The 24403-nt window shown below is 36.1% G+C and overlaps 1 protein-coding gene across 2 annotated transcripts in view; it reads left to right on the top strand.

Moving 5' to 3' along the window:
• The window catches only part of ARIH1 (ariadne RBR E3 ubiquitin protein ligase 1), a 101938-nt gene that overhangs the window by 62778 nt on the left and 14757 nt on the right, over positions 1-24403 (top strand). The window contains exons 6-11 of one of the 2 annotated variants that reach the window (XM_075535413.1): positions 8634-8700; positions 9981-10087; positions 12241-12283; positions 12742-12813; positions 15318-15448; positions 18682-18740. In XM_075535413.1, the coding sequence (XP_075391528.1) occupies positions 8634-8700; positions 9981-10087; positions 12241-12283; positions 12742-12813; positions 15318-15448; positions 18682-18740 (479 nt within the window). The remainder of the gene's footprint in view (positions 1-8633; positions 8701-9980; positions 10088-12240; positions 12284-12741; positions 12814-15317; positions 15449-18681; positions 18741-24403) is intronic. The other variant, XM_075535414.1, reaches the window with a different exon arrangement.

Below are 24403 nucleotides of genomic sequence, written 5' to 3'. Positions count from 1 at the left end.
CTGCACACCTTTCCCCACCCTCTCACCCACCCACACATACACACACAACGTGGAGGTTTCTCTTGGAGCAGGGAAAAATCTGGAGAAATCAACTTGAGATAAAATCTCAGATGGTTTAATTCCCTGGCCAATACCATTTTCATACTCAGGCTACCCAAATGATCTCACTCAGGTGGATAAACAAAGGCATAAATTCTCAATCAAATTGTATAATCAACCCTGAATACTTACCGTGCAGAAAGGTATATTTGTGTTGAGGACTGGAATTTTTTCTTCCTTAACAGTTTTATTGGCACATAATTTATGTATCATACAATTCAATAGTTGAATCGTTCAATCATATCAAGGGTCATTGAACAGTCACCAGCACATCTATCTTAGAGGATATTTCCCGCACCCCCGACCCCAGTTGGATAAATTGACTTTAACATGAGTTTTTGCAATCAAAGTCAGTTCTGGTACCCCCTCCTCACCCTCATTGTTTAGTCCTGAAAAGGAATTTGAAAGTAATAAAAGTAAAGCAGCCATGAGTTTTAGTGAGAAAATTTCTTAATAAAGCGATTAACTAACTTGATCTGAATAGTTTTTCTAAAACCCACTGGTGCCATATTATTAGCCTCAAGCCACTTTGTTTCATTTGAAATATACTCACCATTTTTGTCAGCTCAGTGTTAATCTTAGTTTTATCTTTCAGTAAATCACTTTTTCATTATTGTTCTAAACTTGCAACAATAAACCATGTAGTTATGTTGTTTACTACTTTCATTCTGTTTTTATTTTTTTAATCTTGACATTGATGCTTCCATTTTTTATGGACTTCTGTCCCTATATTGTTTTTATCCATTTAACAATTAGTGGTGCCCTACTTACTAGCATATATGCACAGTGGGACAAAGAATAAAAGTATATTGTCTTTCCTCAAGAGGCTTAATAATAAACACTGTAGGATTTAAGTTTCATATATAAAGATGTGCATGAGGTACTTCAGATAATAAGAAGCAAAATATGTCACCTGAAGAGTTGAGACTTTATAGACAGAGTAAAAAGGAGACATGATAAAGGGGTGTGTGTGAGGGGGTGGTATTGAAGGATGAAAGGTAATATATTGTGAAGGGAGATATCAGACAGGACAAGACAAAAAATAATAAATTATGAAGGGTTCATGACAGAGGGGGAAAACAATGAGGAGCTGATGCCAGGGGCTTAGGTAGAAAGCAGATGTTTTGAGAATGATGAGGGCAATGAATGTACAAATGTGCTTGACACAATTGATGTATATATGGATTGTGATAAGAGTTGTATGAGCCACTAATAAAATGATTTAAAAAATTTTTTTAATGATTCTTTGTTAACAATTAAAAAAATGAAGTCATGGTTCTGATAAAAAATTAGAAATACAGCTTTGGTGATGTGTAGTGGAGGGTGCTTTATAGTGGTCAGTAAGACTGATTAGAATGCTATTGAAATCCAAATTGTAGATGATGGTGTGGTAGTTGGGGTTCCAATGGTGAAACCTGAAGTCGGCAGAATTTAGGGTCAGGTTGTTTGTAGGATATGAGAAAAGGCTCTAGTGTGATGTTCCAGTTTTCAATTTGACACATTTGGTATAGGTAATAAATATCCTTCCTGTTTGACACCAGTGGTGGATAAGCTGCAGTTAAAATAGTGGATAAGAAAGCCATCCAACTTAAAATAAAGATAAACTGAGAAAGAGAAAGTAGAGGAAGGTGAGGCACTATTGCTGGACATAATGAGAATTTTAGAACCAAAAGAATGATGTTACAGGAACTGAGAAAGTAGAGGATGGCAGCAAAAGTGATCATTGGTGTTATTTCTTGCATAGTTAACCAGGAAAACAACATAAGAATGTGATGATTTACCCATTCTATAGGCAATTTTACCTGGAGTCAGTCTGAAGCAAGTAAGGAAAAATACAATAGTTTGAGGGAGAGCGAAATTCTGGATTATACTCCATTGGCTTGAATATTTTTTTATCTGTGAACATCTTTGGCTAATTCTGCTTATTTATAAATCATGTACGTTTGTAAGTTAGACTTAGTGCATGACTGGTATGCATATATTGGTTAGCTTCAACTTTTACTAATATACATTCTTTTTGTTATGTCTAATGTAAGAAGAGAAGATAGATAAAAACTGTTAAAACTTTGAAAAAATCATTTTATTGGGGGCTCCTATAACTCTTAATCACAATCCATATATACATGCATTATGTCAAGCACATTTGTATATTTGTTGCTATCATCCTTCTCAAAACATTTTCTTTCTACTTGAACCTTTGGTATAAGCTCATTTTTTTCCCCTTCCCTTTCTCTCCTTTACAAAACCTTGATGATTATAAAATTTTTTTCATGTCCAACGTCTCCCTTCACCCTCATTTTTGTTGTCCATCTGCCACGGAGGAGGTTATATGTAGATCCTTATAATTGGTTCCCCCTTTTTATCCCCACCTTTCCCTTACCCTCCTGTTACCGCTACTCTCATTATTGGTCCTGAGGGTTTTATCTGTCCTGGATTGCCTATCTTTTCAGCTCTTATCTGTACCAGTGTCCATCCTCTGATCTAGCCGGATTTGTAAAGTAGACTTGGGATCATGATAGTGGGTGGGGAGGAAGCATTAAAGAACTAGAGGAAATTTGTATGTTTCATTGTTGCTACACTGCACCCTGACTGGCTCGCCTCCTTGCTGTGACCCTTCTGTCAGGGGATGTCTAGTTGCCTACAGATAGGCTTTGGGTCTCCACTCCGTACTCCCCCTCATTCACAATGATACGATTTTTTCTTCTGATGATGCCTGATACCTGATCCCTTTGACACCTTATGATCATACAGGCTGGTGTGTTTCTCCCATGTGGGCTTTGTTGCTTCTCAGCTAGTTGGCAGCTTGTTTATCTTCAAGCCTTTAACTCCCCAGACGCTATATCTTTTGATAGTCGGGCACCATCAGCTTTCTTCACCACATTTGCTTATGTACACTTTTGTCTTCAGCGATAGCGTCTTTAAAGTGAGCATCATGGAATGCCAGTTTAATAAAACAAAATATTCTTGACTTGAGCGAGTACTTAAGTAGATGCCTAATGGCCATCTCCTACCTTAATACTAAACCTATTAAGATCTATTTCCCCATCATCATCTATGAATATATTTACATATGTCCATGCCTGTATTTAGACTTCTACAAATGCCCTTTGCCTCCTAGTTCTTTCCTTTATTTTTTTTTACTTACCTCTTGTCCCGCTATCATGATCAGCCTTCATTTGGGTTTCAGTAATTCCTCTTAGTGACATTGCCCTTGATCAAGCCTACCAGGCCTCCTACACCCTCCTTGCCATCAATTTGGGATCACTTGTTCCCTTGTCCCTTGGGTTGTTAACACTCACTTCCTTTCCCCCACCTCCCCCTCTCTCATGTCCCCCCTGGAACAGTTGGTCCCTTTGTTTTCTCCTCTACATCGTTTATCCTTCCTATCTTATCTAGATAGACCTGCAAAGATAATAATTTGCACAGAAAACAAAAGTTAAAGTAACAAAAGAAAACAACAAAGAAAAAAAAAACAACAAAATAAAAAGAAAAGCTTGTAGATAGTTGAAGGTCTGTTTGTTGACCTTTAGGAGTGTTTACCATTCAAGTTTGATAGGGTGCTATATCCTGGCCCCAAAGTTTATTTTTGGTATTCCTTGGGGACTTCATTGCTCTGCTCCCCTTGCTGTTCTTTTGCATGTCCTTAGTGTTTGGCCTCGGTGTAGTATGGTCAGATCGGGCACAATTCCCACACTGTGTCTCCAGTGTTGTTCCCCATAGTGTTATGGGTCAGTGAAGGGGTTTGTCCAGTAGTTGGGTTGACCGTATGATCCTTTCTCTGCATTGGCTGCTTTGACCAGGAATATAGTCGTCTGGGCTTGGTGGCCCAGGATGTGCCCCATTCATTCTCTCTTTCCCTTCAGTTGCTCCTTTGTGCTCTGATCAGGCATGTCCTCTTCCTGTGCTGTAGCTTCAGTGCTGCCCTCTGAAGTGAATTCTTCTACGTGAACAGGGTACTGTTCATGTAGCTGGGATTGGGGCCAACCGCCCAGACCTCTCTGTTGGTTCCCTGCTTTATACTCGCATGTCACATTCACATCTTGGAGCACGAGGATGGATGACTGTTTAAAATTTTTTTATAAAGCAGTATGGCAGTCAAATACATCTATTTGTTCTTTGCCATCCTTAGTGGCTTCAGCACTCTGAATGTCATTCCACTGTTTCTTTGTCTCGTCTTTTCTCAGATTCTGCTTTCTAGCTACTCAAAATTTGGTTTCATGAAAGTACTGTCTCTTTTATTCTCCTTTGTTTTGTTTCCATTTCCTAAAGTTGTCATGACAAAATACCACAAAGTAGGTAACTTTAAAGAAAAGTGATTTTTTTTCTCTCACAGTTTTGGAGAATTTCAGTCTAATCAAGGTATCTGCTGTGTTGATTTCTGAAGGCTATGGAAGAGGAACTGTTCAGTGTCTCTCAGTTTCGGTGGCTGCTAGCAATCTTTGGTGTTCCCTTGTTGCTTACAGATGCACCTGTCTCCATCACAAGGCATCTGCCCTCTCTGTGGGTGTCTCCATTTCCCTGCCAATTCTTTTTATAAGATATTACTCAGAAGATTGGGATGACAACCCATCATGAATGACTTAATTTAATTTAATTGGTAACAAGAACCTAAATTGTTACAAGGGTTAGAGTTTAAATATTTCATTGGAATCATTATTTAATCTATAACAGCTTGGTTTTATTTTTTTCTCTATTGCATCATGATTTTATTACATGTATAATTCTTCCCATTTTAGTCTTTACACTTCTTAACCTATCCTGTTTTTTCTTCAGGACTTGGCTTAGATTTTAATTTTGGTGTCAGCAGATTTGGCTATATTGGCATATGCTTTTAGGCCATAAACTGTATGATGAAGTACCTGATTTTTTGTTGAGTGAATGAATACTTTATAAGAATGGAAATTCAGGATGTGTGAAGTTCTTTCCTTGGAAATAATTACACTGAAGATGTTTGTTTGTTCCTCAATGCTTCTTAGTCTTATTTTCCTGCTAGTTGTGATATTCGACAGAGTCATCTTTTTATTCTATTGCATCTGGCATGTCATAAACATCCATCTTTGGCTAAGTAACCAGAAATTCTTGTTTTTCTTCATAAACATGTATCTCCATTGATAGATTTGCCCTATGCCACCAAGGATTTTAGGGTTAACTAGGACACAATGGCTTCATACATAACTGTTCTTTCTAATTCAAAATGTCATAATCTATTTTAAGAACTTTTATTTTCTCCCAAGATTTATCTTTGATTCATTCATGACAGTAATTAAAACTATTTCTCGAAATTATGTATCACTTTAAAGTAAGTAAATATCTGTTGTTGTTTTCTTTATGTCGTTATTTAGGATCTAAGTTTCTTGTACTAGTGTATCTAGTAAGCAGTATATTCTGTCTCATCTTGATCATTTAGTAATTAACACAAATCTGGAACTATTGTGCTCTAATTCAGCATCCTCCCCACTTTCTGTCTGTCTGTTGTATAATAGTGGCTCTTGTATTGGTAAGATGCTGGAAACCGTGTCACTGGTATTTCACATACCAGTAGGGTCACCCAAACTGAACAAGTTTCAGCAGAGCTTCCAGACGAAATAGGCTGTCCGCTGCTGAGAAACTAGCCACTGAAAACCTTATGAAAAACAGCAGAACATGGTCAGATACAGGGCCAGACAATGAACCCTTAGGCTTGAAGGTTCAAGTCACAGTGTGACTGAGGAAGAGCTACCTTAAATCTAAGAAAATTGGAAGTCATCAAAAATGAAACGGAACACACAAAGATTGATGTCGTAGACATTAGTCAGCTGAAATAGACTGGCTTAAGCCATTTTGAATTTGATAATCATGTTGTTTATTATGCTGAAAAATGACAACGATCAAGAGGACCGGTTTCGCATTTATCTTCAAAAAAGACTTTCCAAGATCTGCCCTGAAGTTCAATACTGTTTGTGATAGTATCTATCCTCACTCAAGGAAATCAGGTCAATACAATTATTCAAATGTATACACCAGCCACTAAAGGGAGCTAGTGCCTCAGTGTTACCTCTCAACTTAATTTTTTCCCACCTAATGTCTTGTTCGCTATGGAATGTTGCTGGCTGCTGTGTAAGGCATAGTTTAACACTCAGGTAGTAAAACATCCTTATGTTTCGTGTCACTTGATTTCAAATTTTAACTTTTCAGTTATCTCATTTTGAAAATGGAGTGTAATGCCCACTCGAGTGTTTAATGCATCTGACTCTGTGTCTAGCTTGTGAAAGTTATTTTGTTTACCTAGCCTCCTCCTACTATGAGAGTTGTTATTATCTAAGTCATGTATGAGGGTATGTCAAGAAGTATTTCTGAAAAATCACTGAGACCTTTATTCAGCAAAAATATACACATGTGAAGCTATTGTTTTTCTGTCATCTGTATATCATTTCTATCTTTCAGCCCTTTCTCCCAAGGAATCCACATAATCCTTTTCAGTGTTCTTTGAATTTGGGGAACAAAAAACTCAAAAGGCAAAATCAGGGCTACAGGGTTGATCAAGTATAATTTCACAATTACATTTTTGTTACCCTTGAAGAATGAGCAAGTGCATTGTCTAGATGTGAACATCCTTCATCTCGACTTTCCTGACCCTTTCTCTCACAAACACAGTTTTCAGTTTTCTTTAAACAACTACTTAATAAACCTCATGATACAAGTCTTCTGGAAAATCTTTTGAGATGGCTGTTTTGAAATCCCTTAAAACTTTTGCCATAATTTTCTGAACTGACCTCGGTTAGGTACCTGTACCTGAACTGACTTTTGTACTCTGAACTGACCTTTTACCTGGCCCAGCAGAAGCTACTGCTTTGATTGGACTTATTATTTTACTATAGAGACAGCACACTAAGGAGAGTAAACCAGTGTGTGTGTGAGTGGGAGAACTTGTTTGTAGCCATTTGCTGACCATAGAGATTTTGTTTGAAATAAACCCATTCCTATTTGTTAGTAGCACTGTCGGCGTTAGCAAGCCCTTGTCAAGAGAATGAGCTAGTTAGTGATGCCACTTTCTTGAGAGGACTTTCTCAAGAAGAGTAGTTCACTTTTTTTCCTGCCTCTTTTACCAGATAAACTGGAAATAACTGTTCTGTAGAGCAAATAACTGTAGAACTTTTGTTCTACTCTGTCTTATAAGGTCAACAAGCATCAAAAATGAATAAATGGCAGAAGGTTTTGAGGTTGTGTATCTTCTAAAGCTAGGATAATATCCATTGCTGCCAAGTTGATTCCAGCTCATATTACAGAACTATCTCATAGGATTTCCAACGCTGTACTCTTAATGGGAGCAGACTGCCTAGTGGGGTCAAGCTGCTAATTTTGTCTGGCTTGCTTCACTTAGCATTCCTCAAGGTTTTTCCATACTGTAGTGTATAGCCTTACTAGAGTGACCCTCTCGGACAAAGAACGGCCCAAGTGAGTTTCTGAGACTGTAGCTCTTTATGCAGGTAGAATGCCCTATCGTTCTCCCACAGAGCAACTTGTGGCTTAGAACTACTGACCTTGTGATCAGCAACCCAACATATAACCACTATGCCACCAGGACTTCTGGTTTGAATTTTACAGCTCTTTGATTTTGTTACCCATTTTTCAGAGAGCAAACTGAGGTCAGAGGTCAAATGAGTTGTGAAGCCAGTATTCAGACACAAGCTATCTTGCCTCAGAGTCCCACCATGTTGTTAAATTTCTCTTCCGTTTCCATGGGTACAGCCCTATGCAAAACTTCTGAAAAAAGATATTTCCTGTTTTGCAAGAAATATAGATGTATACAGAAATTTGGGTTCTATGGGAAAAAACGGAGACTAGTGGGCTATATGGAGACCAGTGGGCTATATGGCTATAGGAGCTAGGTGTGACCACATTATACAGTGCTTTCTTGGGCATATTAAAGGTTTTAATGTTTTAAGGGATTTCTGTGAATGACACCCACACCCCTCAGTTTGATGCTATTATAAGACACAGGGGTGTTTACCAGAAAACTAATGAAATGTAGGCTTCTGGGCTCCTCGCTTTCGTAGGCCCTGTGAGGTATAGAAATTGTTGCGAATTTACAGTGGTTCTTGGTGGGTAAGGGAAGCCAGTTTGCAGCCACCCAACCTGTCTTGTAAATTATTAAACAAAAAGATCCTTAAAACAAGAGTCCATTCCTTTGAACATCTCTGATTTCATACAGTTAACTTGGGAATTGGGTCCCTGGGGAGGATGACTGAGAATTGTTAGCTTAAGGCAAGTTGTCAGAGTCAGAAGACTCTGGAAAGAACTTACACCTCATAGAAGCTGGTAAATCATACTGGGTAATAATAGATTGGTTAGAGAATAGGAAACACTTGAGGGCAGAGGCTAAAATTATGGAAACATGAGATTGCGGTTTTGATTAATAAAAGATTATTGATAAAAGTTCATTGTTTTTTAAGGCCATTTATATAGCCATAGCATGCATAAATTTTGAAATTGTATTATATAAATATGGAAACTAGCTGAAAACCTAATAAACAAATTTTATTCTTTGTTTCTAGGCGCCTGATCACAGATTCAAAAGTTAAATTAAAGTATCAGCATTTAATAACCAATAGCTTTGTAGAGGTATGTATATTCTGGTAATTTTCTCCTTTTAATATAAAGTTTTGCTTGTTGATCCAAATATTACTGTTATTGTACAATACACTCTTGACCATAGGGAACACCTTTACCGTACACTTAGGTTATAGGTTTTATTTCTGAAATATAATCAAACATGTTTATTTTCAAAGGAATATGGCAAACCAACAAATAACCTATCTTTTCAGATATCTGGCTAATAAAATTATTTTTATATATTCTTTATTCCTAGTGGAGAATTATAGCAGTCGTGTCATTTTCAATTGGGGGGGGGGCTGTTACTACTACCTTGCATGTTTTAAGGTTTTATGGTCAGTAAAGAGCATTGTAAACTTTTATTCAATTCACCATTAAAAGTTTTTTTATATAAAATGCAGCACTGTATTTACTAGTTTTTTGTGAGGTTACATTATATCAGAGCAGATTGGCCAACCCCTGCCTATCCGATTTTGCATGCCCATGCCCATTCCTTCTGTGTTTGTTTTGCATAGTTGAGGAATTGCTACAGAGACAGGACAACATATTTTAGAACCTGTGGTTATTTTAGGTAGATAATGGATGTTTGAGCTCTGGGGCAGAGTGTTAGCTAAAGTTATGCTAGATTCTGTAATAAAAATAATGAACAGATTTGTATCTCCCTTTGTGATGCTAAATAATTTTAAAAGTAACTGCTTGATTAAAATTACGGTAAATTCTGTGAAGGAAATATATGGAGTTCTGTGAGAATGCTGTTAGGACGCCTTATCTAACCTGTTGTGGTCAGTTGTCAGGCAAGGCCACTTTGAGTATTGTTAACACTTTGACAGTATATTTAAACTGAGAAAAATAATTTAAAATGCAATTTGGACCTATGATGTAGGAAATGACTTTTATTCTTAGTATATTTGCTTTCTTGCATCTCATAAATAGAACCGCATACAAATTAATGGTTACTTAATGGTTAATTAACTTATTTAATTTCTTAGTGTCATTCTGAAGATAAAACCAGATATATCATATTTTTATTTCTTATGCAAACATGTTCTTAAGATATCTCTACTCTTGGTAAAATAATGCATCCAAAGTCTTTCCTGTAAAAGACTTTTTTTAAGTTTTGTTGGCAAGTTTTGATGCTTATGACATCATCATCTCCTTACCTCTCAAGAAATTCCTCTGCTTTGCATTAGAGTAGCAGTATAAATTATTGCTTGATATCCTAGAGGTAAAAATTAACCTGCAGCATGATTTAATTTGCTGTCATTTTTATTTTCTAACTTGTGTTTCAGTGCAATCGACTGTTAAAGTGGTGCCCTGCCCCAGATTGCCACCATGTTGTTAAAGTCCAATATCCTGATGCTAAACCTGTTCGCTGCAAATGTGGGCGCCAGTTTTGGTAAGCAATTGATTTCTTCAGTTGGGATTGGGTACACTTAGTATTTCTATTGCTGCTAGTTATTCACAATAGTAAAATAGTAGGGAAAAATGCTTACTTCAGACAGAGAAACATGAGTAATGTTGGTTTAAAATAGTGTGCATATCTTTTCATTAAGAATTGAATGACAGTCCACATCACTGAATTGTACCCATAGAAATTGTTAAATTGTGCATATGCTAAAACTATAAAATGTTTTATACACAATCTCAACTATAAAAATAGCTAAATTATTTTTAAATTGGTGAAAAGTCTATTTTTATTCTTGCTTCTTTGACTTGGGAATGTATTTTCTTATGGGGAGGAAAAATGCAGATAGCATACAAACAACTCCTCTGTAAGCAACTTTCCTATCTGGGACACGAACACGGTCCTTCACGTTTGGTTCTCATAGCTTTTGATCTCCTTCCAAATTATCTTAGAAAAGTAAAATTATATTTTATAATATATTTGTGTTTATATTTATATTATAAAAGTACTTTGGTTGTTGTTTAGCTTGTTTTTTAAAAATTTCTTGCTCTTGACAATCTCTCCAAACATCTACAGAATTAGAAGCAAACATTTAGGATTGTGATAAGAGTTGTATGAGCCCCTAATAAAATGATTTTTTTTAAAAAGATACATATTCCATCAAGAGACAGATAACCTTACTGACATTAAGTATTGTGATGAATTAGTGTTTCAGAAGTAGTAGACAGTAGAGTCTGATTGTTTCCATACCTACTTCTAAATATATTTTTAGTATGAAGCTTTTCAGAGACACAAAGAATAACATAACAGTGAGGAAAACTTAGGAATTTACAACCAGCTTAAAATTGTTTTTATTAAGAAAAAAATTATGGCATACATTTGAAATCCATTGGTTCTTTGCTCCATCCCATCCACTACCTATCTTTCCAGAATATTCATTATTAGGACATTATTTAAATCATTAGTTGCTCTTTTGTCCAAAGAATCTGTGACATTCCCAAATTACTTCCAGAATCTCCGAATGACTAGTCAAAATGTTTGCAGTTAAAACCCAGCCCAAGGTTCTAAATAAGACAGGGCTTGTGACCTGCTTCTAGAAGGTCAAATTCTTCAAAACCGGGCGAAGACATTGTACTCTCTGCACAGTATTGTCCTGAGTCAGAGTCAACTTAAGGCAGCTGGTTTGGTGTAGGTTGAGAGAACATTTAGGCCTAGTCCTTTTTGTTTTTTAAACCATGACTGGTACCACTTTATTTATGTAGCTTTTACAAAAATGACCTTATTTGCTTTCTATATAGTTTATGTTTATATTAAGTTTACCCTTCAAAGTCAGACTCTTCATTTGAGTATTAAATAAAAGGTTTTATATACACTGGTGAAGCGTTGGTTGAAATTTAAGTTGTGAATATCATTGGGACACCTTAGTAACAATTATTACTGAGAATGGCTTTTCACTTTGGTTTTCAATTACGGTGATTACAGCAAGGAACTATGCGTGTAAAAACTATCAGCAATAAGTGTCTATATAAATGGATGTAATTTGTTGTTTTCACTGTTTAGTAGTTGTTTAGATATTTATTATAAAATCATTGTTAAATTATCTTTGTCTTCATATTTTTATAGTGATTTGTTGCATGTATATTAATTAGCCACTGCTTACTTGGCAAAATGCTAAATACTAGGTACTTCAAGAATCAAGCAGAAATTATTCCTGTCCTTGTATTTGCCTATCACTAGAAATTGGAGGAGTTTGGTGGTAAAAATCTTACTTTCGATTCTGAAGACCCAAGCTTTGATTCCTGGCTAGTACAACTCTAGCACATGCATCACTGAAAATTTACATGTTATCTCTGAAGCTGAACAACATTTTGGCACCTCTTGGCTAAGGCAGACTAGGAAGAAATCTGGCAATCTTGTAAAATCAGACAAAACCCTTCGGATCACAAAGATGCTATTCCAGTGTGTGTGGGTGGAGTCACAATGAGTCAGGATAAACTTAACTCAGAATTTGGCGGGAAAACTGGAAATATAAATTATGAAAATAGTTTGTTTCTTTATTCACTTAATATAGGTAGAACACTTACTCCCTTTAATTCTTTGTGTCATTTAACAATTTAACAGCTTTTTTTTTTTTAACTTAACAGCTTTAACTGTGGAGAAAACTGGCATGATCCTGTAAAATGCAAGGTGAGTTTGTCTGACATTTTTCATCGTGATTAAAAAGTACAACCCATGATTTTATTTATCCATTAGGAAATGAGGTGTGTGTGTGTGTGTGTGTTTGTGTACGTGTACGTATGCATGTGCCCTTTTTATTTCAGGTGACTAAAGAGTTTGAGAGAGCATTACTTAGGAGAAGAAGAAAATATTAAGTCCAGCTCCAGACTATCAGGAAGACTAGGATGAAAAGCACCTTCCTTCGCAGGTTTTATTATTTGGTGAACTGAGAAGCAGACCTCTAGGTTCCCCATTTTTGCTTTGGTTAATTTTACTTACTGATACACTGTATGTGAGAAGTGCCTCCTTTCCCTGGTTTGAGAGAAGGTGATAATCTTGGTCTTTGACTTGTACATTTAAATTAGTAGTTATGTGCTGAAGTAATTGGTCTTCCTTTCCGTAAGCCTCTGGATGTTGTTTTCAAACAGTGGTTAAAGAAGTGGATTAAAAAGTGTGATGACGACAGTGAAACCTCCAATTGGATTGCAGCCAATACAAAGGTCGGTATTTTCCTTCAACAAGTCTTGCTAAGGATAGATGCACCTGCGTTGGCAAAAGCTGTAATTTGACCTAATTAAAGACCTTATTTTTACCTTTCTGTCCTTTAAGCTTTTAAAAACTTATTATCAAATTATTATTATTATTATAACATTTTTAAACTATGGGATTTGATAATGCCTTCATAATGCTGTTTTGGGCTTCCTTGTATTATACCAATGTACTCTTGAGTTTGCTCCCCTAGCTTGATTCTAAGGAGCCTTGCTGGTGCAGTGTGTTAAGTATTCAACTGTTAACCACACTCTGGGTGATAATAGCTCACTAGGCATTCTGTGAGAGAGTGAAAGGGACGTTTTCTTTGTAAAGATGAATGACACCCTTGGAAACTCCACCTGGCCATTCTCTTCTGTCTTTACAGCTGTCACTGTGATTTAGAATCCCTGATGGCATTGGGCTGTTAGCTGGGTACTATCAGGCTAATTTACATTTCTGCCTTGAAAATTCCCCAGGCTTTTACCTTTTTAGGAGTCATTCATTGCTTTAGGGATTTGGTTTCTCTAGAGAAGAGCAACTGAAGTACAGGTAAGTTTTTATTATGATACAGTATGATAAGTAACACTTTTACATTTCAACACTTAAAATACAATCTATTAAGAAACTTGACTCCTAAGAAATAGAGGTTTTAGGGCAGTGTAAATACGTGTGAGAGAGAGAGAGAGAGAGAGAGAGAAATAGAGGTTTTAGGGCAGTGTAAGTACGTGTGTGTTGAACTACATCACTTTTGATGCCAGTTTCAAAATGTAAACTCTTTATGACTTTGAACTGCTGCTTCCTTAACCATAGGTGGAGGTTAAGAAAGATCTCTTTAACGTGCTACTTTTCTATCACTAATGATAAAGAAGCATTTGAATCCCAGCTTCATGGTCCTCAGCCCGTCTCTTGATACAAAGTAATATAAACTAACCTTTTTAATGAGTAGTTCAATTTTACATCTTATTTACACAGGAAGTAACTGTTGGTAAATGATAGACTCGGTTCACAGACTATTTTAAATAACATAGAAATTGCTGTTCATACCATTTTGCTTTTTAAAATCTATCATGATTAGCATAACTCATGCCATTCAGATAAATAAATAAAACCCCAAATTTTGCTAGACAAAATGGCCGTCAGGAAAACAGATTCTTTTTTTATTGCTATTTTATATTGTGCATTAAAGTGCCTTAAATAGCCTCTGCAAAGCTTGGGTATTTTTTATTTCATGTGGAAAGTTAATGACCCAGGAAGAATATCTATTTATAAGAGCAAATTGAGCTATTTGAAAGTTTCAGGATGACACCAAATATTTTGAGAGGTTTTACAACTTGTATTTATCACTATTAGCTCCTTTAACAGATTTCTAGATATTAATAGTTTGTGGTCAAGACAGTAGTGTTCCATAAAGAGTACCAAATTTTGTAAATAGCAATAAATCGATTATGCTACCCACCCCTGTTGAGATTATAAACATGTAAATACGGCAAAAAAAATACAAGCGGTATGTGTTATATATGCTTTTAAAGAAAACAGTGAATGGTTTTAATTTTATATAGATTTCAACAAGAATAAAGTATATACCTAATGGGCAATAACTTTGACCTGTCAGCCTTCTAGAAACTGATGAGACTTGGAAATAACACAATGTAATTCAATCCCGGTAGCACAGTTGTAAACAGGCTACAAAGAAATTTAAAATATTAGACATGGTGACATTTGAGAAATTAGTAGACATAAGGAGAATTTACCAATCAAGGCCTGATCTGCTTGCCGGTTCTTACCTAGAGTATTTAGCTAGGAATGTTTATTCTCATCTACTTGCTGTGTGACTTTGAACTGAGTTCTTATCTCTTTCTACCTTAGTTTACTTATCTGATATATGGTAACAGAAATAGCACTACTATGTGGATTATGAGTTGATGCATATAAAACATTGAGAACAGTACACAGAATGTAGTAAATGCTCAGTTACTGCCTAGCTTACACAACAGAAAGTATATTTACATGAACTATTAGTATGCCAAAGAAAGGTGAGGCTGTCTGCTTCTATCCTTATAGTCTTAGAACCTTTGGATAGGTTTACTGTGAGTCAGAATTGACTTGATGCCAGGGGGTTTGGATATTAATAATAGAAAAGGGCTTCAAAAAGTTCATAATTCAAACACTTGAATTAAAAGAGAATGGGATTTTTCCATGGACTTTTTGAAGCCCCCTCATGTCTGATAAAAAGTACTTGCAGACTAAAAAGCCCTTATAAGTTGTACACTTACAAAGCCAGTGATAATAACAATGATGACAGCTCATTTTTAATACTGTTGTATTAAGTGTTAAGACACTGTTCTAAGGGGTTTACATGTATTCCAATAAGTATGATAAACGAGAGTTAATTGAATCTAGCACTGGCTTCTCCTCAGTGGTGTGGTACAACCTAGTGTAGCATTGACACCAACTTTATAGTTTCTCTTCATAGGAATGTCCCAAATGCCATGTCACAATTGAGAAGGATGGCGGTTGTAATCACATGGTCTGTCGTAACCAGAACTGTAAAGCAGAGTTTTGCTGGGTGTGTCTTGGCCCTTGGGAACCACATGGATCTGCCTGGTAGGTTGGGGAAATAAAGGGAAGAATATGTTCACCTAAGTCTGCTGGGTGCTGAGTAATATAAATAAGCCTTCTGCCTCATACAGACCACCATCTAACTTGAGAAAGATGGCAAATAAATATGATGGGGCTTCTAAAAGTTCATGGAGAAATGAAAATTTTCTAAATTTTTTAAAGCCTCCTTGTATAGTGTGTGATCATTGTGATCAGAGAAGTATGCAGAAAGAAGGGTAAACTAGGTTGGCTTCATAGAAGATGTTAGCAGTTGCAAAACAAGGAGCAATTGTTCAGTTGAAAAAGTGGTGAGAAATGAATTCGGGGGAAAAACAGCATGAACAAGAAGTACAGTGATGTGGAAGTATGTTTTCTGTTCTAAGGTTTATGCTCTAGGCAAAAGTGGAAAACTAACAGTCTTTGGACAGAACCTCACCTACAGATGTGTTTTATTTACTTGGCACATCACTCAAGACAAAAATTTTATCCTAAAATTTGGGAATTTTCCTTTCAGATTCGGATTTTTTTCCCCTTTGAATGGGTCCTGCATTCCTGTTTGGCAGTCACCAACTGAGTGGCAGCCCTTTAGGTGGGGCTTTATTTTCCAATTTGATACGTTTCCCTAGAACTGAAGCTTCATGTCATTTGTATTTATCATTAATGTGCTTAGATAAGGAACTTCGAGAAAGCTCTGTATTATATGCTTTATATACCGTATCTTAGAGTATTGGCTGGTCTACAGAGGATAGGAAGGGAAGTGATTGCAGAATCTAAGATAAGATCAAAGTCTGAATTTAAGATAATGATAAATCTTCCCTTTATGTTTTACTGGATATATGATAGAGAAAGAGGGATTACTTTTATTGAATTAAGGCATTGCTTCATGAATTATTTCTGAATGGGTTAGAATTGACTAGGTGAATGTAAACAAAGTGAATGTACACTAGTAGAGTCAAGATTGAGATTTAGCTGGACAGGTAACCTAGATTTTAAGATGTCCAATTGGAGGAGTAGAGTATTCCTAAATACTAAATTCACCATATAAACAAATTTCATGGGGAGGGATGAGATTAAGAAAATGTTATTTAAAGGAAGATGTTGTTGAGTAAGGGTATCTCTGAGAACATCTCAGATTTTAAATACTGTACATTGCATTAGAATCATAGAATCGTATTAGAATCATAGTTTGCTTTTCTTTAAACTCAAAATAAGCATTTTAAGTAGCATCAGTCATCTGAGTTGGAAGCATAGATAAATCCTATTTACTTTTCTTCGTTTAAGATTTCATATTAATGGGGCTCAAGTGGAAAGCAGATGTTTTGAGAATTATGATAGTTTGAGAATGAAACGATGTATGTATGGATTGTGATAAGCGTTATATGAGCCCCCAATAAAATGATTTTTTTTTAAATTGTTGCTGGGGAAAGCCTGGAATGAGTTCAGGTTTATTTATAAAAGATATTATCTTCAAAAATATTTATGAAATAACTTCAAAAATCAAAAGGAAAGTTATTAAAGCTGTATGAGATAGAAAGAAGAGCTTGAGAAAGAAATGTTAATAGTGGACCAGTAGGTGGTAATTTCTATTTGTGTCAATGAGAATGGTTATTTAATTGCACTAGGTTGAGGAGAGTAATTATTGGCACAAAAGAACTATGAACTCAGTCTGGGTGAAAATTAATAATCTGATAGTTGAAATGTGGTATGGCGTACTTTAAACATGTAACATTAAATGTTGGTTGCCCAACATGGCTAATGTAATTGGTGTTACTGAGTTATAGAAAGCATTGAAATAAGATGAGATCACTGAGCCCATATTGGTTGAGTAATAAGTGCAATAGGTACCAAAAGCCTAGAGACAGATAAAATGTAATTCAAAGGTTCTATTCTACTAACTAGATGTGGGCCACAGAACTTAATCCTTCTCTCTTGGTTAATCCCAAAATTAAATTATCATGAGGATGGTGGATCAAGGAATATGCTTTAATTTCAGCAAGGTTTTTCAACATGAACTGAAAAGTTTATGACCTAGGCTTTGAATACAAGCAGGGGTGTTTGGAATTAATTGATTGACCAAATGGAAAACTAAGCGAATTCTTAACTAACTTATGGAAAAACTTTAAAGGTCTGTTAAAATTCTGTGTCCTAGTTAAAAAAAATTATTCATGCATTAGGTACTGTTTTCTTGTTCTATTTTGTTGATAACTTGAACTAATTTAAGAATCTTTTGTATGTTTTGGGTAACATCAAAAGGTGATGTTGAGTATTTTGACCATTAAAATCCTGAAGAATTTGACAAGCTAGAAAAATGGTTTAATTTAACAAGCTTCAAATGTTTTCCTTTAGATCCCAAAAGATTACTGTTAAAAGACTTCAAAATTATGACTTAATGGCCTACACATACTGTACTTATTGATTTAAAAAGGTGTCCTTAATTTGAAGGCATTTAAAATAAATCCCATTTCTGAGGCTACTCCTATGACTCTTAAGAATATAATTTAATTGAATAAAATGATCTTTATTAATCTAATGCTTCATCTTATCATTGAGAATACCAGCTGTTTGGCGATTGAAGATACCGCGACATTACATGCCAAGTATATAGTAAGCATGTAATAAAGCTAGGCCCCCATTTAAGAAAAAGTAAAAATCTCCAAGCCAGGAAACTGCCAGTTGTACCCATATCTACTTTGAGGTTGCTTCTTTGTGTACTTTCTATTCCCAATACTAAAAATATTTTTGTCATTCAAAATGACTTTTAAGAACTTTAATAAATAACATTAAAGTAGATATCAGGGTGTCTATGGGTTCTCTATCATTTACAAAGAAATAGATAAGAATGTGGGTAACTTCAGAAATGGAGAATATTTGGACTTATTAAAACAAAGCCTATAAGATAAGATGTTCTCTAATTTTCAAGGTTGATTGAGAAGTTCAAGCTATAGCCAGTAAATGAAAGGTCTAGAAGAACAGTATTTCCTAATGATTGTAGGTGAGCTGATTTGGAATATGCATCCTCAGCAGGTAGAGAATTCCCTAATACTGAACATAAAACCTATCCACTAATAAAACTATTTGGACATTAGATATAGATTAGATTTGGCAACTCTTTCCTTTTGATTTTAATATATCAATTCATCTCTGTAAAGAAATGTTGGTTCGAGGTGATTTCTAAATCTAGGTTAAAATTGTGATTTATTCTTTCTCTCGTTTATGGCATCCTCTTACTTTATTTTCAGGTACAACTGTAACCGCTATAACGAGGATGATGCAAAGGCAGCAAGAGACGCACAGGAGGTAAGTATATCCATTTTCTAGGAGCACTTTGTACATTAGCAGAAGTTTTTGATTCTGAATGATTTGAGAAAAGATACTTAATAAATACTGGCTGTTTACATTTAGAAAGGGAATTCATCCTAAATACTAGCTTTCCATTAGTCAAGTCATTTTGTACAACTTCAGGTTTCAGGAGTGTCTTGCTGTCAGGTATTGGGATTTTTCCCCCACACTAAGAAAATGTTGTTTGTTTAAAATCCCTGTTGCTTTTAAATTTTTATGCTATATTTTTCATCAAGAACTTTCTTCAAGTGTTTTTCTAATCTGTGCTGTGCAACATGCTGTGCGATGTTTTTGATTGTTTAACTTTAAAAAATATTTGTATTGACATAAAACAAGACTGCATAAATTCTGTGGTTTAAATGTCTTTTTAAAGTTGTGCAGTCATCAATTTAGAACCTTTTCTACTTTCTTGTAGTCATTAGCTCCATTTCCCCCAACCTCGCCTACAACAGCCCTAAGAAACTATTAATAATACCTTTCCTACCCCACCCCAAAAGATAGTTAAATAAAACTAAGAAGCTTAAATCCAAAAGAAAGCAGAAATAATAAAAAATGAAGAAAAATGTAAATGGGTCAAAAGGCAGAACCAATTCTAAGGCGTTAAATTTTAACTTAACTGCATCTGCACTAAGGTGCTTTTCCATGCACTCTGTGTGATAACCACGGCTATACACATTCCTAGTCAGTGGTCAGGGGATTCGCGGGAGGCGTAATCCACGTAGGGACTCTGCAAATGGATTTTGTGCTTCCACTGTTAGCCATAATTTTCTGCAAACCATGTGCTCAGAACTTAAACTCTAATGCAGTTCCCTCTGTCTTAGAATTTATTATTTACAGTTCTTAGGTCACACACACTGGTGTTAGTATTCCACGTGGACTTAGCTGGCACCTCACTTAGATAACTGCTTGTCTAAGTCAAGCCTTTAAGACCCCAGACACTATTCTTGCTGCTTCTCCATATTTGACTATAGAACCCATATCTTCAGTGATCTTCTCATGAGGGCAAGTATTGAGCAGGGCCACAACCTAAGAGCTAATTAATCTTAAATTAGGACTTACAGTTAAGTACAAACTCAAGATTCATTCCTATACCTATGGTTTATATATGTGCCTGATCTAATTTAGAGATCTCATTACCCTTTTATTGAGGAGTATTTAAAATAATCCTCATGTGGCATTGTAATTACTTGTATCATTAACTTAGCCCAGTAATGTAGAGTTTAAATTACAATTGAGAAAAGTATACATGTATAGGACAACTTTTTTAAAAGCTAATATACATGGATTATTGGTTTGTACAGATTAAAAACTTAAGTTACTGAATATTACACAAATCATGGAGGTTGAAGATAGTGCAAAACCTTCAGTATTGTTCTTTCACTAAGGCAGAGGTATACCTGCTGGAATAAGACATGCCATAAAAAAATCAGTATGAAAATAACAAATATGTTGTAATTTTAAGTTGCCAATTATTTCGCATCCTCAAAGCAAGAGATTTAAGTGCTAAAATCCAATGGTTTTCAACTCCATATGGGGAGTTTTCAACCTTAAGTGTTTCACTTCAATTTGCTACAGACACATTTAAAGTTAAGTCCAATTTGCTTAAGTTTCCAAATTGGATCCTTCTTGTGTGGCACATCTCAAAATAGTACACAGCCTGGGTCCTAAGGTCTAGATAAAAACTCATTCAAAAGTGCCCGATTAGGAACCTTATACAGGGCATAGTCTCCCATTGGAAGTCTATATAAGTAATGTAAAGCATTTTTACCAATAGCAGGTTGTCCTTCCTGGTTTACCCACCAACAGACGTGTAATAACCTTCTCTCGAGACAGGCATGCGACACACACCACCACCATCACCTCTGGACTTGAGTTTCCATCAAGGTTCACTGTACTTTGGGTCTCTATGAGTTGGAATCAACTCAATGGCAGTGAGGCTTGTTTTGTTTTGTTGCTCCTTTGTGGGTGTCTTCTTGATTTGAGGTGATTAAGGAGTAATGTTACATGGCAGAAACAGATTGGTTTTCTCCCTGTCCCCCCAACTTGAGAATCTGAGCTAGGGTGAGGTGAGGTGTCGCCTCTGAAATGGAAGTGTGGCAGTGGCAAGTGGATCATGAGCATTAGGTGGGCAACACCCCCTCATTGCTTGGATGGATTATAAGTTTACATGACGTGACAACAGATGCTTGCCTTTGTCTTGGTGTTTATTCTTTTAGTAGTGGTCCTATACAATATTTAATATTTATCTTTTTGTCATTGACTTCTTTCTCTCAGCATAATGGTTTCTAGGTCCATCCATGTTATGAGGTGCTTTGTGGTTTTATAACTATTTTTTTAGGGGGTACATAGAATTCCATTATATGTATATACCAGAGTGTCTTTATCCATTCTTCTACTTATGGACTGTTGCCAGCTTCTTGCTATAGTGAACTGCTTTGATGAACATGGGAAAGCATATGTCTGCTCATGTTGTCTCTCTTCTTTGAGGTCTATGCCTAGCCAGAGGTATTGCTGCTTCGTACAGGATTTCTTTGTTTGTGTTTTTTTAATAATTGAATCATTTTATTGGGGGCTTGTACAACTCTTATCACAATCCACACATACATTCATTGTGTCAAGCACTTTTGTACATTTGTTTCCCCTCATCATTCTCAAAACATTTGTTTTCTACTTGAGCCCTTTATCAGCTCCTCATTTTTCTTCTCCCTCCTTGCTCCCCCCTCCCTCATGAACCCTTGATCATTTATAAATTATTATTATTTTGTAATATCTTACACTGTCCAACATCTCCCTTTACCCGCTTTTCTGTTGCTCATCTCAGGGAGGAGGTTATATGTAGATAATTGTTATCTGTTCCCCCTTTCTATCCCACCTACCTACCACCCTTCCGGTATTGCCACTCTCACCACTGGTTCTGAGGGGTTCATCTGTCCTGGATTCCCTGTGTTTCCAGTTCCCTTCTGTAGCAGTGTCTTACAGGATTTCTATTCTGCTGTTTTAGATAGCACCATATTGCATTACACAGTGGATGTGCAGTGTTTCACTTTTTAATGTTTCTTTATTTAAAATTTTATTTTCTAATAAAAATGCCATTCCCTGGGAGAGGGAGGGCAGAGAAGGGGGAGAAGGGAGACTCCAGATAGGACAAGATATGACAAAATAACGATGTATAAATTACCAAGGGCACATGAGGGAGCGGGGATTGGGGAGGGAGGGGGAAAAAAAGAGGACCTGATACAAAGGGCTTAAGTGGAGAGCAAATGCTTTGAGAATGATTGGGGCAGGGAATGTATGGATTTGCTTTTTACAATTGATGTATGTATATGTATGGATTGTGATAAGAGTTGTATGAGTCCCTAATAAAATGTAAAAAAAGAAAATGATTAGGGAAAAGAATGTACAGATGTGCTTTATACAATTGATGTATGGACTGTTATAAGAGTTGTATGAGCCCCTAATAAATTGTTTTAAAAATAAAAATGCCCATTTCCTGCATGGCACCAACAGTTAAGTGCTTGGCCACTAGCTGGAAGGTTGGCAGTTCAAGCCCACTCAGATGTTTGGAGAACAGTTCTGGTGCTCTGCCTCCAAAAGGCCATATCCTAAAAAGCCATGGGGAACAGTTGAATTTATCAAAATGAAGGACTTCCAGGTAGCTTGACACGAAAAAAACAGAAACAAAAAAAATTCATTAAAAAAAATAAAAATAAAAATGCCATTAATACAAAAGAATGTCTATAACCTGGTCTATCATATTATTAGAAAGTTCTGTTCCCTTTTCAAAAGACTGAATAGTGTATCTATAAACAATATTCACCATCCTATTAAAAAAGGTAATTTCCTATGTATTTAAGTGTTAATATATATCCTACTAGTTGAAGGAAAAGAAATTCCATCTAGTCAATTCCAACTTGTGAAGATGTTACATATGTCAAAGTAGAACTGTGCTCATAAAAACACAAAAACTGTGCTCCATAAGGTTTGCAAAGGCTAATTTCTCATAAGTGCATTGCCTCCTTTTTTCTTGTAACACACCACTGGGTGAATTCAAAGCTCCAAACTTTGGGTTAGTACCCAGTAACTCTATAAATAAAGAGAACTACACAGCCAGTAAAATTCAATATTAATTTTATTTAACAAATGTGTTGTTTGTGGAACTATTTTTAAAATTACTGCTAATAGAATGTTATATGGCTGGGTTATTTTGAGTTTAATATACTATAGTGCTAAGTAGAGGGCAGTAGAGTATGATCTTAATTCAGAAATAAGCCAATAAAATCAATGTTATCAATCATTAAAGATTCTCTCTCATGAGTGGGTAGTTGGTATCAGTTAAGAGACAGCTCAAAACAGTAGACTTAAAAGTGCCATTGTGATGATTCCTTCTCTCTCCAGTTTTCTACTCTGTTGTGGCACCTTCATGCCTATAGTGCAGTGGTTCGCAACCTTCCTAATGCCATGACCCTTTCATACAGTTACCCATGTGGTGACCCCAACCATAACATCATTTATATTACTTTATAACTTAATTTTGCCACTGTTATGAATCTGGCAATGATGAAAGGGTCATTGGACGACCTCCCCTTAAGGGGTCACGAGCCACAGGTTGAGACCCGTTGCTTTGGTTTATTATGACTTGATTTGATGTCTTCCCCTACCAAAGAGTCCAGGTAGAGCAACAGTTAAGTGCTTGGCCGCTGACTGAAAGGTTGGTGGTTCAAACCCATCTAGTGACTGTATGTTAGAAAAGACCTGGCAGTTGTTCCCATAAAGATTATAAACTAAATCTTTTGGGGCAGTTTTACTCTGTCACATGGGGTTACTATGAATCAAATTTGACTCAAGGGTACCTAACATCACATTCTCACCATTCATTTTTCTCATTCGTCTACTACAGCTGCTTGATGCCAAATTTGTTCATTTCACACATGTAAGCTCTCAAATTAAATTTTGGTTCTCAGTTGTTACGGATTCATTCAGGTGATAATTGAATGCTGGGTGTTTTTTTCCCCTTTGTTGTCATGGACATCATTTCCCACTCGTAGCGACCCTATATGCATAACAGAACCAAACATGGCCTGGCGCTGCATCATCCTTACAAGTATGCTTATGTTTGAGCCCATTTGTGGCAGCTAATGTATCCATCCTCCTTGTTGAGGGCCTCCCCACTGCCCTGCCTCTCTACCAAGAGTGACATCCTTCTCCAGAGACTGGGGTCAAAAGTCCATGAGACCAAGTCAGGAGCATTCTGCCTGTACTTCATCTAAAACAGGTTTGTTTGTTCTTTAGGCAGTCCATGATACTTTCGGTATTCTTCACCAGCATCGTGATTCAAATGCACCCGTTCTTTTTCACGCTTTCTATTCAATGTCCAACTTTCATGTGCATATGAGACAATTGAATGTACTGTGACTTAGATCAGACCCACCTTAGTCCTCAAAGTAAATGCCTGTATTTCAACACCTTAAAGGTGTCGTGTGTGGCAGATTTACCCAATGCAATTCATTATTTGATTTCTTGAGTATTGATTGTGGATCAAAGCACAAGAAAATCTTTAACAACTTTTCTGTTTATCATGATATGTTCTATTGGTCCAGTTTGGGTTTTGTTTTGTTTTTTTTC

Source organism: Tenrec ecaudatus, chromosome 17 (genome assembly GCF_050624435.1).
Source record: "Tenrec ecaudatus isolate mTenEca1 chromosome 17, mTenEca1.hap1, whole genome shotgun sequence".
Lineage (NCBI taxonomy): Eukaryota > Metazoa > Chordata > Mammalia > Afrosoricida > Tenrecidae > Tenrec > Tenrec ecaudatus.
The sequence above is the reverse complement of the archived record's forward strand: the minus strand, read 5'-3'. Positions and strand labels throughout refer to the sequence as shown.